Source organism: Phycodurus eques, chromosome 6 (assembly GCF_024500275.1).
Source record: "Phycodurus eques isolate BA_2022a chromosome 6, UOR_Pequ_1.1, whole genome shotgun sequence".
Lineage (NCBI taxonomy): Eukaryota > Metazoa > Chordata > Actinopteri > Syngnathiformes > Syngnathidae > Phycodurus > Phycodurus eques.
In genome coordinates this window covers 20,586,423-20,602,184 of record NC_084530.1, presented here as the reverse complement: position 1 = coordinate 20,602,184, position 15,762 = coordinate 20,586,423, and the positions used below count along the sequence as shown (strand labels likewise).

Below are 15,762 nucleotides of genomic sequence, written 5' to 3'. Positions count from 1 at the left end.
AGGTGACGACGGCGGCCGTGGGATGGACACACAGGTGCCGCTGGAGGATCTGGAGAGGAACCAGAAGATCCTCCAGTGGATGATGGAGGGAGACAGGCAGAGGAAAAGCTCCCATGGGTGAGCCCTGCGAACAAAACCATAATCTGACACTAAATGTACAAAGTGGACCCTCAGAAGTAGAAATCTCAAGGAAAGTAGGTGTGACAGGAACACAAAAAGCTGCTCCATACCCACTCCGGCTAAGTTTCCCCATCAAGAATAAGAAAAAAAGAAGTGGGAACTTTCCAGCAAAATATAAACAAACAGAAGAACTCTCATGCACCACACTAGTTGTTGAAGATCCGAATGAAAAAACTCCTTTTGAGAGTCCTGTATGAAGAGTAGGAAACGGCAAGTAGGACCCTTTCATAATGGTATCAAAATGGTTGTACTCAACTGCACCACATTAGTCACAGAAGATCCGAGGCAACGTCCTTTTGTTCAAAAAAAGCTGGCAGATAGCTACTTCACCTGTAAGAATAGGAAACAGGAAGTAGAAACCTATCACAATGATATTGAAAAGATGAACTCTAATGCGCCCACCTGTCACTGAAAAGTCAGTTTGTTCCCTAAAAACTGTGCCATACTGATGATGACTCTCAAGAATAGGAAACAGGAAGTTCTAAGTTCTAAAATAAAACATTCTAAAATAGTAGTACCAAATGGATAGGCTCAGATGCGCCACATCAATTGCAGAAGAGCCAAACAAAAAGTCATTTTGTTCACAAAAAGCTACTGCAGACTATACCCATCAAGAATAGGAAATGGTAAACAGGAAGTAGAAACCTTACAAAATAGTAAGAAATGGATGGACTCAAATGCACCACAACAGTCACTCTTCCCAGAAGAGTTAAAGCTATTATAGCTGCAAAGGGTGGACCGACATCATATTCTGAACCCTATAGATTAGGAATGGAATGTCATTCAAGTTCATATGTGAGTCAAGGCAGGTGAGCGAATACCTTTGGCAATATTGTGTAAAAATAATAAAAGTAACAAACAAACGGACTCAGTTGCCCCACACTAATCTCCAAATGAAGTCATTTTGTTCACAAAGAGCTTCATACCAACACTGGCTGAGAGTACTATCAAGAATAGGAAGGGTCCACTGTGTGTACTAAAAGCATAAGAATTAGTGTATAAATAATATGCTACACAGAGAGAATTAGTGTATAAATATGCTAAGATGTCACTTTCTTTCCGCAGCGGAAGCACCAGCAGCTTCCGGCGGGTGGGTGGCAGCAGCGAGTCACCGCGGCCCACCTCGGTGGAGCGCCCCGGGGCCGTCCACCCCTGGGTGTCGGCCCAGCTGCGTAACAACCCCTCCTCGGTGTCACCCGCCATCGTCACGCACCCCACCTCGGCAACGTCTGCACAGGTGCAGCCCTCACACCCCTTCATCCAGGACCCCGCCATGCCGCCCAACCCAGCCCCCAACCCGCTCACGCAGCTGGAGGAGGCCCGGCGCCGGCTGGAGGAGGAGAGGCGAAGGGCAGCTCTGCAGCAGGCCAAGCAGAGGTGAGCATTTGGATGGTGCTCTTGAGTGTTTATGTATGCAATATCATATGGATAATATGGATGTTTATCGTCTGAAGGCACAAGTCTGGAAAGCGGCAAGTGTGCGAGAACATGACTGTGGCCTACTACTTCTGTGGAGAGCCCATCCCGTACCGGACCTCCGTCAAAGGTCGGGTGGTGACTTTGGGACAGTTTAAGGAGCTGCTCACCAAAAAGGGCCACTACAGGTGAGGTGGAAGGTAGAACTTGCCATTTGCTCCATGCTTTAAGCTAGCCAGCGAGTGGCTAACACAAGAGAGACTGAAGTGTCACGTGATTTGGCTTCAGTCTCTTGTGATTGGTGAAATTGTTGTGTAATTTGGCGGGAAGTCTCTCATGATTTGTCGGACATCTTGCGTGATTTGGTGGAAGTCACGTATGATGACGGTCCATGAGACTCGTGTTTTGTAAAACATTGGTCCCCAACCTTTTTTCGGTTCATGCTAGTACATATGTTTCGCTGACTGCCAACCATATTGAAAAAAAAGGACATTTTCTCAAAACTCTTTTTCTAGAATAAATACGACTAGTTCTTTCTTTCTTTTTCTTGAAAACTTAAAAATTTTAACTCATATATAACTTTTTTGTTGTAAAAAAGACTTTCTTGAGAAATATGGATTTTTATGTATTTATTTATTTTACAAAGAATTAAGACAAAAATATGTCTTCCTTGTAAGATTATGATGGACATATATTTTTAATAGGACTTTTCTACAAAACAATATGGCTTTTTTTCTCATAATTATTTTCTTGAACAAATAATTTAAACTGGTAAGATGACAAATGTCTTTTCCTAAAAATTCAAAAACATTTTTCAGACATTTTTCTCTTGAAATCCCCCCCCCCATTATAAAAAAAAATCTCGAAAAAAGGGGTTTGACAAAATTAGAATTTTTTTTTTTTTTTTTTTTTTTTTCCCCCCCCCCCTAAAAATGATGTTGAGGCACCACCAGTAATAAGTGTTAAAACCACAACTGTCATGACAGTGAAACACTGGACAAAAGTACTTCAGTTATTCACTGCCAATGTCTTTCTCCTTTAAGTCTCCAAGCTAGTTGGTGTCAAGCATCTTTGATGCTGGCTGAAAATGAAGTCTAACGAGGTACGCTTACCTTACCAACATGGCTTTCCCTCTAGGTTTTACTTCAAGAAGGTGAGTGACGAGTTCGACTGTGGTGTGGTGTTCGAGGAAGTGCGCGACGACGCCGCCATCCTGCCCATCTTTGAGGAGAAGATCATCGGCAAGGTGGAGAAGGTGGACTGAAAAGGCGTTCAAGAAAGTCGGGGAAAAACAGAAGGTGAAGCAGCATGTGGAGCTTGAAGAGATATCGCTGTAAAAGTGAGGATTCGTTACTGTCTAAAATGGCCTCCACCGTGGACAAAATGACGGGGCATGGCGTCGTCTTCCACTTGTTCTCCAGACCATTATTAACGATGCTGCTACTTTACCACGGAAACCCTAGATAACCTAAAACCTTAAACCGAAACTTATGTGCTTCGTGGGGGACAGCGGATCAAAGGGAAGTGCGCAACTCCTCCGCTCCATTTGCAGGACGTCACGTGGGTGACCAGTCTTTGACGACGACGACAAGTTCTCCAGACAACGTGTTTACCAACCAAAGCTACGTTTTGTTTTGTTGTGTTAAAAACTTTATTTGAATTGCGTATGTACAAGACATGGTACTATTAACCCAGCCTAGTTTGGACATATCTCGCCGCATAATGTTGTATTATCGTGTGTTTTTTTTCTTCCCCCACTTCTGGCTGATTCCGTTCTTTACTGCCATAATAGGCCCTGATCCAGTACCTTAAACAACAAGTTTTTACAGTTTTTCTTTGGTGGTTTTTGTTTTTTTACACCCTCTCATATCATGAAAAAAGGAAATATGTCCCAAACTTCGCCCAATCCAACCAAAGAAGGCCACACCACATCCCGCTAAAGGAGCTCAGACAAACATCACGGAATGTTGTTATAATCCAGAAAACAGCGTAAATTTGACTATCTACATTTTTTGACTCGCTGCCGAAAATGCAGATAGTTGCCGTCTGATCAACTGAATGTATGTTCAGCTTTTTTCGTAACTCTTAATTTTTGTTGTTTCTGATAAACGCATACACGCTAACATTTAGAAAAGCATGCATGTCCAAATTTTGTGAGTATCTTATCGAAAAACTTGATTTGGACAAACTAGCATTTAATATCTTAAATGACTAAATGTCAAAAGCAAATATCGTCACTGTCTGATTAAAAAAAAAAAAAAAAAAAAAAAACCCAACATATTTTCAACTTTTTTCATAAGTCTCTGAAATGTTTTGTCGTTTCAGATTAAAAAGTTGCAAAATGTGGACATACATGCTTCAACAACATCATACGCCTACTTAAAGCAGATATATTTTTGTGGCTTTGTGTAAGCATAAGAAAGTTGCTAAATGGAGTAGTATCGATTTTTCAACAGGCCTGGTTTCACGCATTCAGCGGACACCCCCAGTGTTTGAAAGCGGAGACATTGGCTTGATTTTTCATGATTTTGAAGCCTCATTTTATATACTCGACAATTTTTTCATTTTTTTTTATTTTTTTTTAATCATTCAAATTTGGCAGGCTTGTTGACAACATATATATTTAGAAGGCATTTATTGTCACTTTCCAGAGACCTTAAACACGAACAAGTTTTGCCGTTTTTTTTTTTTTGGGATAAATTTCACAATTCTGGACATCCAGGCTTTAATAACATCGTACGCCCACGAGCTAGCGTTTATCTTGACTCGATGCCGAAAAGCATGTATCTACAAATAATGTTCTGTTGTCGTTCAGATTAAAAACGCATGTCGTACACCTACTAGCTACAGTGCTGTGAAAAAGTATTTGCCCCCTTCTCAAATTCTTAATTTTTTGCATTGCTTTCCCACTTTGTTTGAGATTATCAAACAAATGTAAATTAAGTTCCATGTAAACATAAAATGCAGTTTTTAAACGGTGATTTTATTTGTTAATGGAAAAAAATCTATTCAAACTTACCTGGCCCTGTGTGAAAAAGTAAATGCCCCCCCTCCCCGTTAAATCATGAATTAACTGTGGCTAATCACATTTTTGGGAAAGTCGAGTTCATTTTCAATGACTACATCCAAGGCTGATTACCTCAGATTTGTTCAATTAAAAATTCCCGTCAATAGAACCTGTCTGACAAAATGAAGTTGGCCAAAAGATCTGAAAAAAAGGGATCCAAAGAAATGTAAGAACAGCTGAGAAATAAATTAATTGACATCTATCAGTCTGCCGAGGGTTAGAAAGCCAGTTCGAAAGCTTTACGACTCCAGCAAACCATGATGAGAGCCATTATCCTCAAATGGAGAAAACATGGAAAAGCGATGAACCTTCCCAGGAGTGGCCGGGCCTCCAAAAATTAACCCAAAACATCTGAATAATTCCCAAGACTTTTGGGAGAATCTTCTATGGACTGAAGAGATGAAAGTTAAACTTTTTGGAAGGTGTGTGTCTCGTTACATCTGCCGTAAATGAAACACAGCATTTAAAAATAAATAAATATATCATACCAAGGGTCAAACATGGTGGTGGTAGTGTGAGGGTCTGGTGCTGCTTGTTATTTCAGGACCTGGACAACTTGCTGATGGAACCATCAATACTGTTCTTTACCAAAAAATCCTGAAGCAGAATGTTCGGCCATCAGTTTGTGACCTCAAGTTTAAGCACGCTTGGGTTCTGCAGCAGGATAACGATCCAAAACACACCAGCCAGTCAACTTCTGAATGACTTTAAAAAAAATTAATTAAGGTTTCGGAGTGGCCTAGTCAAAGTCCAGCCTTGAATCCATGCTCGATAACCCTCCAGTGTTGCTGAATTAAAAAATTCTCCAAGGAAGAGTGGGGCAAAGTATCTCCACAGAGATGTTAATGACTGATTGGCAGTTACAGAAAACACTTGATTTCAGTTGTTGCCGCTGAGGATGGCCCACCCAGTTATGAGGTTTAGGGGGACATTATTTTTTCACACAGGGCTAGGTCGCTTTGAATATTTTTTGTTTTTTAAACTGCATTTTATGTTTACTTATCTTTGTCTGATATTTACATATGTTTGATGATCTTAAACAGTAAAGTGGGGAAACTATACAAAAAACAAAAATAATTTGAGAAGTGCGTCCATAACTTTTCATGGCAATGTAGTTTATTTCTTCTCATACGACCCACTGCTGACAAGTTAAATATCGCCGGTGGACAGTAAAAATCGCGTCACCTTATTTTCTAACAAAGAAATTTTTTATCGTCCACAAAATGTTGACATAAATGCTTTGAAAACGTACACCCACTAGCTAGCTTTCTTCAGGAATATTTTCGATATTAAATAAAAAGCATGTATGTCCACATTATGCATGTTTTTTTTTTTTTTTTTTTTTTTTTTTTTTAAACATTTGTTTGCCTTTCAGATAAAAGTTGATTGCATTTTATCAGACAGCTGCGATATTTGGTTTTTGGTAGCGATCCGGACAAAAACAGCCAGGTCGTTGGTGTTTTTAAATCATGTGTATGCACATTATGCGAGTTTGTTTTTATCGGAAAGACGACAAAACATTTTTTTTGTTTGTTTTTTGTTTTGTTTTATCTTCCAGATAAAGCACAAAACTTTGGGTGCTTTTTATTGGATGGCAACAATATTAGCTTATTTGACTTTTGAGTTGGACGAAAAACACACAGATTCAAAAGATTTTCAAATATTGCTAAAAAATTTCACTAATTGGGTGGCAATAAAAGTCATCCCATCACAGCAAAAAAAAAAAGACAATTTCTGCAAATGTCAAACAACTGAATTTTGGAAATTGAATGTAATTTTTTTTTTAAATGGCAAACCCTCGTGAGAATAAGCGGTAAAAGAAAACTGATGGATGTATGCAAATGTAAAGTGTGTTTGTGTGCGTGTGTGTGCGTATGTGTATATGGAGGTTTAACGTTAAAAAAAAACAGTTGAATGTGGCCCTCTGAACAAGTTGGCGGGTAAAAATGTCAGGATGCCAAACTGACTTCAAACCCGTCATGCCTTATGATTTTTTTTAAATGATTTGTTTATATCTAAAAATAATTTTAATACTCACCAAGCATGTTCTCTACTTTGTAATGGCCTTGCCAAATTTTTGTTTTAATGCTAGCTAACATCTCTGTCCTGTTTGTGAAAAACACAGTGCCTTTTTATCATATCTTTAATTTTGTTTATAGGACAAAATTCATGATTTTAATGTTTATTTTCTTGTTCCCTGCATAATTTTTCTGCTTTTTTTTTTTTTTTTTAGCTTTAGACGCGCTAAACTCACTTGTCGCTCTCATGACCGGTCTGCTGTAAATATGTACATTATCATTTCATACACGCGCCACCGCAAAATGTCACTGTGCTGGTTACACTTGTAAATTTCTTTTCAAAAAGGTACTTCATAAATAAAGATGTTGGATGAACAGCAATCTTGGCAGTTTTCTACATATAAAATGTTGTTTGTCTTAATGCCGGTGATTTATTATGCTAATTATCTATGTGTGCTTTGATATTGCTTATCTTTCCCCCTATTTGTTTCCTAGTTATAATCAGTGAATTCCTGCTACAATGTAAAAAAAAATTTAAAATTGACTTTTGTACCATTAGAATTGTGACAGTTTCCTTGGATTGTCTTTTTTTTTTTTTTTTTTTTTTTTTTAAATGTATTTCCAAAATTACAACTTTTTCAGGTACAATTGTGATTTTATCCTAGAGTTATGACTGTATTCTTGTATTTAAATAATTTTAAAAGTCGCGCCTTTTCCCTCCTCGTACAGTTTCCCCCTTTTACTTTACGAAATCTTGGGTTTTTTTTAATTTTCTTTTCTTGAGCAATTACAAGTTTGTGACTTGTACATTTACCTCTTTTTGTCTTGTTTTAGTCGGCGTCATTTAGCGGCTTTTAGCACAGTACTGGTAATTAAGTTAAACTCAGGTTGAAGAGTCATATATGATCAGTAAAATGAGTTTAATAAATTGACGCTATGCAATTAACCGAAAATTATACATTGACTTCGTTGTGTTTCAACAGTGGTTTTCTTTTTCTTTTTTAAATCAAACTCGTGTTGAACAGTTGGCCAAAAGTAGGTATACGCTTTTTAACTTTTTATTTATTTTGGACAGTTGTTGGAAGGAATAAGACACGGACGTTATGGAAAGAGAATGAAAACGAGGATGAATGAATGAAAGAAAGGGAGGAGGGAAACGAACTAGGATGTTATGGAAAGTAAAGCAAGGGAAGGAGGAAGGAGCCAGAGATACTGCAATACAGACGAACGAGTGTGAGTGCTCTTAAACGCTTGAATTATGTTACACACGGTGTATGTGGGTTAATCTAGCAAATTATGATTTTGGAAAATATTGCAGCCCGACAACCGTCTCGAAGGACGGAGAAAATGTCTCCCAAAGTGACGGTATTAACGTAGTCAACTTCACCAATAGATGGCGGCAATGCGTATTTCGTCGCCCTAAAGAAATCCACAGAAGAAGCTCCCAAGGAAGGAAATGTGCTCAGACGCCATCGTCCGGCGGTATTGGGAGACGGTTTGAAATTGGCACACACGAACACCCTCTTTCCACTTGGCACAAAAACTCAGTGTGAGAGCATTTATTTGAGTAACCGTTCATAACCGAGTGGTGAACTTTTATTTTTATTCTGAAACATGTAAAGGCGATGTTTATTGCGTAAGGTGACATGCTAGTTAGCTTCGGCGTTGTTGTTGTAGTTAGCCATGGATCCCCTAAGCATGGTGGAGGATGAAGTGGCTTTGGAGGGATTGGACGGCATCACTATCCCCTCTTTGTGGATACGACTGGGGGATAGGAAGCCCAAGTTTCCACTTAAGATGGACGACGGCACCAAGGAGCTTGTCTGGAGGTCGCTGGTGGCCAACAGCGACCTGACGTTCTACCTTCTGCCCGCCGAGAGGGACGATGTGGTGCTGTATGACAGGTGGGTTCGTGCTTAAAATGATGGAGGTATGCTAAGGCTTTTTAGAACTAGGTCTAGAACATCACACACACAGATTCTGTTCGATGACGGATCTACTATCTAAGTCTTCCAAGACACAAATCTCGCGTGATCATGCCACAGCGCATCATCCTTTTCCATGTAAGCCTATGTCCTGCATCCTCTCTCTAACATCAACTGCCCTCATGTCTTCCCTCACCACATCCATCAACCTTCTCTTTGGTCTTCCTCTAGCTCTCATGTAGACAAACAATCCTTCACAGCCACATGCACACCTATAGACAATTTCGAGTTGTCAATTAACCTACCATGCTTTTGGAATGGGGGAGGAAACCGGAGTTTCTGGAGAAAACCAATGCAGGTACGGGGAGAACATGCAAACTCCACACAGGTGAGGCCGGATTTGAGCCCGGGTCCTCAGAACTGTGAGGCAGTTGTGCGAACCAGTCGGTCACTGTGCTAGCCCATCCTCATCATCCTTCTACTAATATACTACTCACTCACTCTCTGTTTTCTGGACGTGTCCAAACCATCAAAGTCTGCTTTCTCTAACTTTGTCTCCAAAACATCTAACCTCGGCTGTCCGTTTTATGAGCTAATTTCTAATCCGGTCCAAATTGGTCACTCCTAGAGAGAACCTCAACATCTTCATTTAGACCACCTCCAGCTACTGCTTCCTGTTGTCTTGTCATTGCCACTGTCTCTAATCCATATATCATGGCTGGCCTCACCACTTTCTTATAAACTTTCACCTCCACCTTAACCTCCTCTGTCACACCTACAGCACACTTCACCTCTGTGGTGCTGCCCTCATACATGTCCTACACTATTCGAACATACTTTTCTGACACTCCAGACTTCCGCATGCAGTACCACAGTCAGTCTCTGGGTACTGTGTCATAGGCTTTCTCTAGATCTACAAAGACACATTGTAGCTCCTTCTGATCTTCTCTGTACTTCTCCGTCAGCCCTCAAAATAAATAATGCATTGGTGGTACTCTTCCTAGGCATTCTGGGATTTTCTTGGAGGAGGCTGGAACAGATTGATGGCATTTCCATTCATTTTAATAGTGAAAACTGATTTGAGATGCAAGTGTTTTGAGTTACAAGTGTATTCATTGAACAAATCAAACTCATATCTTGATGCACCATTACCTTTATTTGTCAGGTTTAAGATGTCTCACGAAGAGAACGACGAAGACAAGAAAGACGTGTACCCACTGCACATAATCCAGGACAACAAGGACTGCATCCAGGGCTCGTGCGCCACCTTCTGCCAAAGGACCGACGTGACGGCGCGCCTCCGTTCCTCGTCGCCCATCACCGTGGATGAGGTTTTCAAAAGGTACGACGGCGCGATATTGTCAGCTTGTCATTCGTAGCTTCACCCATCGTCTTCACGGTTCAGGTACGGCAGAAAGCTGGTGGCGGTGGCGTCACAGAGGCGACGTTTCCTGGCTCTCATTGGCAGCGAGGGCGACCCTGACACCAAACTGCTGGATGACTCCTACTGCATGCTGGAGCGAGTGGGACGGGCACGATGGCAGGGGGAGCTGCAGAGTGATCTGCACAAGTCCTGTTTCAAGTACACGCACACACTTCCACATCCACATGCACGCGCACACACACACACACAAGTCACATGGTGTGGCGGTCCATCTGGGTGTGTCTGTGTCTGGGTGTGTCTGTCTTTGTGTGTGTGCCTTTGACAGGCAGCTGTCGCATAACGACACATCCCATATGATTTGTTCTTTCTGCATAGCAACATAAACTGTAGGGATGGGATTTTATGGAAAAAGTAATGATCATGATTATCTTAATGGATATTGAAATCACGATTAATAAACGATTATTTATTGATTTCAAAACTTAGCATTTATCATATTTATTTATTTATTAACTACCAAAACTCTACTTTAAAATCACTAAATAGAACAATGAGAAAATAAATTAGTAACAGGTAAAAAAAATAATATAGATATAAAAATTGAAATAAAAAACAATAAATAAAAATAAATAGTGATCTAATGCCAGTGTTAGCTAGCCCGTCAATAGGGTTTTCCATTTACTGGTATTATAAGATGGCGATTTCTAAAACGATGTGTTCCTTGTATTTAAATATTCAATGTTTTACGGTAATCTCCAACTGAGATTTCAAAAACATCTTAAAGCACGCTAAGGGAAGGCAGAAGAACATGCATCACACACAGGGTGCATTTAAAACGGAGGGACTTGCAAACACAACCTGCACCATTTTTATTCAATTAGAACGTTTTTATTATCGTTAGTAGCCAATCAAAATCACGATTAAATTTCGATTAATCGCCCAGCCCCGATATACTGTAGGCATCTTGGACTCATGTTTTCTCGCTCTTAAATGTTACATTGTTCTTTGTGTTTGATCTAAAATTCTGAACAGGGTTTATGTTCAAATGTGCGGATGAGTCAATTAGTATCTTGATCATTCAAGTAATTTAATGTACTTACTACAATGTCTAAGGCAAACATGGTGATTAGGAATAATGGGGGGGGGGGGGGGGGGGTGGACTCTAGATTCTGATTCAAAAAGTTTTATTTAGTCCGGGATTGGGAGGGAATTGGACTAATCTCTGTGGCAGTCGGAGGGAGTCGGGAGTCAAAATCCACTCCCATGTCAGCCGCGTGTGTGTGTATGTGTGTGTGTGTGTGCGCGTGTGCGTGTGCGTGCGTGCGTGCATCCATGTCTCTTTCCCCAGGGTGGACTCCCGTAAATTGCACTACATCAGGAAGGCTCTGGACCGCCACGGCTTGGTGAGCACTCAGGCCTGCACCAAACGCCTAAAGACAGGACAAGGGCAGAGCTCCATTCTCCTCATGCTCAAACGCTTCCACATCATCAGGTCTGCTTTGCATCACATCTACTTTAATAACGAGTAACTGTAAGCAGGAACAAAAGCAAACCATGGCTTTATTCCTGTTAATTACCACTTTTTTTCCCTTGTAAAATAGCAACTTTTTTAAATTGTAATTTAAGATATTTCTTTCTGGCAAAATTATTACTTGTGTTATTTTAGAATTATGAATCTGTTGGAGAATTAAAGTATGTTTAAGAGTGTAAAAATGGTTTAAGACTATACAAAGTGTGTATGGTAGAGAGTAATAAGAGTCTGGAGAAGATTATTATGAGTCTAGGAAGATTCATACAGCTTTCGCAGATTTCACCTATTGCGGGCGTGGTCCGGAACCTAACCCCCACAATAAATGAGGGATTACTGTATTCATCGAGTCACTGTCAGGCAGAATCCTCAATCTCCAAAATCACTACATTCCATACAATCACTGCTCATTCTGTGGTGTGTTCAAGTGGGATTCATAATTGCAAGGAGCTGTAGGGTGTGTTCTAAATAGAACTCAAGTGGGATTCATATAATTATTCTTTGCAGAGGATAAAGAGTACAGTATGACTATGACTACTGTTATATTTTCTGTCTACATGTGTTGTGCACCGTTTGTATTCAGACATCTATTTAAAGGGCCACATAGATGGGAATCATTGCCTGTGTTAGCATTGGCCTATGTGGTTATTTTAAATAACGTGTAATTCTTTGTTTTATGTTTAGTTTGACAGTAAACTGAGTGGCAGTAAACAGCTTGAAGCCTCTTTTTTGGAAGAATATTTGCTAATTCTATCTGACACTGCCACCATACAGCGCTCATATCTCATAAGTTTATGATCGCAAGACAAAGCACAAAAACGGCCGAACGACGACTCGTATTATGAAAACTCCTAAGTTGGGTAATTCATATCTCTATACGGCCGACAACGATGATCTGAAAGATATGCCTTTTCTGTATTCATTTCTGCATTTCACTTAAAAATGACAAAAATTGAGTCCACTCTACTTCTCAGTGGCTCATTTAAAGTAATTTTTATAGACATAAAAATAATACAACACTGAGTCTTTAATAAGAAATGCGTAATCGAAAGCCCGTCTTTCTACATCTCGTTGATTCTCCTTCTGCTCCGTTGCGTCCTTGCAGGAGGTCCAAGTACGATGTGCTTATGGAATATGTGTCCACCCTCCTCCAGAAGATGCCCCGCCAGCTGGCTGCATTTGTCACCATCCGAGAGCACCTGGTTGGCGTGTTTGATGTGTTAGTATATTTCCTGGTTGTGCTCTTAATCCTAATATTTTTTTACTGTAGAAACTGCCAGAGCAAATGTGCAAGCGCGTTTTCCGGTACATGCGAGATGGCAAGTTGGTGGAATACTGCAGCGTGCCTCTGGAGGAATTGGATGAGGAGGGAGGAGCCCTGCGAACCAGAAGAGGTGAATCATCTATGTGCATTCAAATTACATTGTCTCTTAATTTATTTAATGATTTTAATCCGTCAAGTGGAAATGTCATTACTTTTTTCCCCTTTCATTACAATATAAGTCAAGTTCAAAAGTAAAGTGTCAATTAAAGTTACCATATTTACTTTTCAGTTTGAGCATTATACTCTGCATTTATACCAGGATTTATCATAGAACTCACTCAAAAAGTAAAGGGAACAAAATAGTTTAAATAATAAATAATTGTTAATTTCAAATAATAATTAGTATTTCTTAAACTTAAGTCAGATGATGGCGGCACGGTGTCCGACTGGTTAGCACATTTAATGTTTTTAATTGCAGTACTGTAGTTGTAGAAAATCAAATTAAACATTGCTTTTTACTTGCATTTGTTCCTGTTGATATTATTATTTGTGTGGGCATTAGCTACTTGTCGGTCTAAGGTTGGTATTTGTGAATTTATTTCATAAAACTCTGACTGTGGCTTGTGTTTTAAACAGTGGATTTCCAGGTATGTTCTTTGTATCTTCAAGCAATTTGGTGACTTGCTAAATGTACTGTATGTGTTGAGATTACGCTGTAAGGTTTATTTTTCGCCTCAGAATAAGTGGCCTGTTGACCTGATGTGAGTCATTGCTGCCACATTAAAATAATTTAGCTAATAAAACCAGTCGTTTCATAGAGTTGCAAAGAAAAAATCTGCGATGCACTCTATCCACATTAAGTGAACCGTAATATAGCGAAGGATTGCTGTAATAGAAATGTCCCACCCTTCATTTAAAAAAAACAAAACTTGATATAATGCAAAACAAATCACACAAGAAACTTTTGAAAAAATTGGAAGAATGTTTTTTTATTTAATAATTGTTTTAACTGTACATCTGGCAATACAATTGTAATGATATAAATTAGCAGCGATAAGGATTTTAAAATGTTTATACTACTTGACATAAATATATAATTTTTTATTAGATTTCTTTTAAGAAACATTAAGAAACAAAATTAGAGTAGAAGCAAAGTGGATCCCCTTAAATGTAATAATAAAATAATAGATTTATTTATTTATTGATTGCAACATGATGTGCAACTTCTTTTTAAACCATTGCAGGCAAAAAAGTGCAGGTACGCTGCCTGAAGCTGATCAAGCCGTACACAGGCAAGGGCGTCACTGCGGTGGATGAGTGGAAGGAGGACGAAGACGAGGACGAAGACGACGAAGACGATAAGAGGCGAGCTCAGTCCCCTGTGGGCCGGCTCATGGAAAAGGACCTTTTATCCCAGGCATATAAACTAAGTGCGTTTTATTAGTATCCCGGTCAGGCTTCATTGTTGCTGTTGTTGTTTGATTTGTTTTTTGTTGATGCAGTTGTGGCGTCTGGCACCGAGGGAATCGCTCAGTCGGGCATCGCCTCCAGGATGAATGTTGGCAAGCTCGAGGCTCGCATGCTCTGGAGGAAGTTGGAGAGGGACGGCGTCATCAAGGTAAGCCATTTTGACCGTATCGATTTATGGATCCTGGTCAAAATGTCGGGATTTTAGAACAGTTCAACATCAGTAATTTGTCTTCTTTTTTAGAAAGTTCAACATTACTAGTCTGTCCCTTCTTTTTATGAAATTCAATCATCATGTTGGCCTTCCTTTTATAAAAGTGCAACATCAATAGTTGTCTCATTACGAAAGCATAATTTTTGTCTTTTTTAGGAAAGTGCAACATTGTTTGTCTGCATTTTAGGAAAGTGCACAGTCAGTATTTTTCTTCATTTTACAGAAGTACAACATCAAATTTGTCTTCTTTTTAGGAAGAGGAACCATAAATTACTTGTCTTCTTTTCAGGAAAGTGCTACATCAGTTGTTGGCCTTCTTTATGGGAAAGGGTAGCATCAATAGCTTGCTTGTCTTTTCAGAAAAGTGCAACATAAAGTTTATCGTCCTTTTGAGGAAATGCAATATCAATGACTTGTCTTCTTTTTAGGAAAGTGCAACATCAATGACTTAGCTTCTTTTTAGGGAAGTGCTACATTAGTATTAGTTTCTTTTTTTTTTTTTTTTTTTAAAACAAAAGTTAAGCTTCAAATGTCTTCTTTTTAGGATAGTGCAGCATCAATGAATTGTCTTCTTATTTCGGAAGATGTAACATCAATTACTTGACTTTTCGTTTGGAAAGTGCAACACTAAACATTCTCTTCCGTCTTGCAGGGATTCATGGTGGATGAAGGCCGTCAGAGGGTCACAAAGTTCATCAGCCACAGGTACCGGTTTGTGTTTCGATCCTCCGCGTGAAATGGTAAACCTCTCGTGATGCTTACTTTTTTCTGTCTAGGAGCGTGGGTGGCAGTGATCACCTACATCTCCTCTCTAAAGAGAAGCAACGCAAGAAGCTTTTCCACTCCTCGACCTCTCCTTTGTTATCGAGCACACCCAAGGCCTCACCTCAAACCCAGGCCACAGGCAAACGACGACAGAAAACTCCCAAGAAGAGCAGTGCAGCGAGTGAAGGGGAAGATGACGAGGTTGCAAGTTTAGATTTGGGAGGTAAAGTCAAAAATAAATCGAGAGGAACGGCCCCAAAGAATCCTGAGGTGGTCACCCCAGAAGCTGCTCCAACTCGATTAATAGTAGACACTGAGCCTGTTAGAACATCAGGTAAGCTTTGTGATGTGACAACACAAGTGACTTGTCATCATTATGTATAAACATTGTAAAATTATGCTTCCTGGTGTCAGAAGGCTTGGTCAAGTCAGGTTAAACTTATTTACTGTATCTAGCCCTTAATCATAAAAGAGTCTGACTGGATTCCATAGGCCCACAGTTAATAAAAATTAACACCATCCTCGGGTATAGGC

At 39.7% G+C, this 15,762-nt stretch overlaps 2 protein-coding genes across 7 annotated transcripts in view; both read left to right on the top strand.

Annotated features, from left to right (window-relative positions):
* LOC133404379 (axin-1-like) overlaps positions 1–7,072 on the top strand; it is a 40,518-nt gene extending 33,446 nt beyond the window's left edge. For all 6 annotated transcript variants that reach the window (XM_061680206.1, XM_061680203.1, XM_061680208.1 and 3 more), the window contains 4 exons: positions 1–117; positions 1,246–1,557; positions 1,635–1,784; positions 2,734–7,072. The exon at positions 1–117 is cut by the window's left edge. In XM_061680206.1, the coding sequence (XP_061536190.1) occupies positions 1–117; positions 1,246–1,557; positions 1,635–1,784; positions 2,734–2,860 (706 nt within the window). In that variant the 3' untranslated portion in view covers positions 2,861–7,072. The remainder of the gene's footprint in view (positions 118–1,245; positions 1,558–1,634; positions 1,785–2,733) is intronic.
* A 1,032-nt stretch (positions 7,073–8,104) lies between these two features.
* The window catches only part of LOC133403758 (general transcription factor 3C polypeptide 1-like), a 29,202-nt gene continuing 21,544 nt past the window's right edge, over positions 8,105–15,762 (top strand). Inside the window, exons 1-11 of the mRNA XM_061678957.1 lie at positions 8,105–8,230; positions 8,359–8,585; positions 9,772–9,948; positions 10,012–10,188; positions 11,339–11,482; positions 12,624–12,720; positions 12,789–12,912; positions 14,027–14,212; positions 14,285–14,400; positions 15,116–15,168; positions 15,240–15,562. Of these exons, the coding sequence (XP_061534941.1) occupies positions 8,365–8,585; positions 9,772–9,948; positions 10,012–10,188; positions 11,339–11,482; positions 12,624–12,720; positions 12,789–12,912; positions 14,027–14,212; positions 14,285–14,400; positions 15,116–15,168; positions 15,240–15,562 (1,618 nt within the window). The 5' untranslated portion in view covers positions 8,105–8,230; positions 8,359–8,364. The remainder of the gene's footprint in view (positions 8,231–8,358; positions 8,586–9,771; positions 9,949–10,011; positions 10,189–11,338; positions 11,483–12,623; positions 12,721–12,788; positions 12,913–14,026; positions 14,213–14,284; positions 14,401–15,115; positions 15,169–15,239; positions 15,563–15,762) is intronic.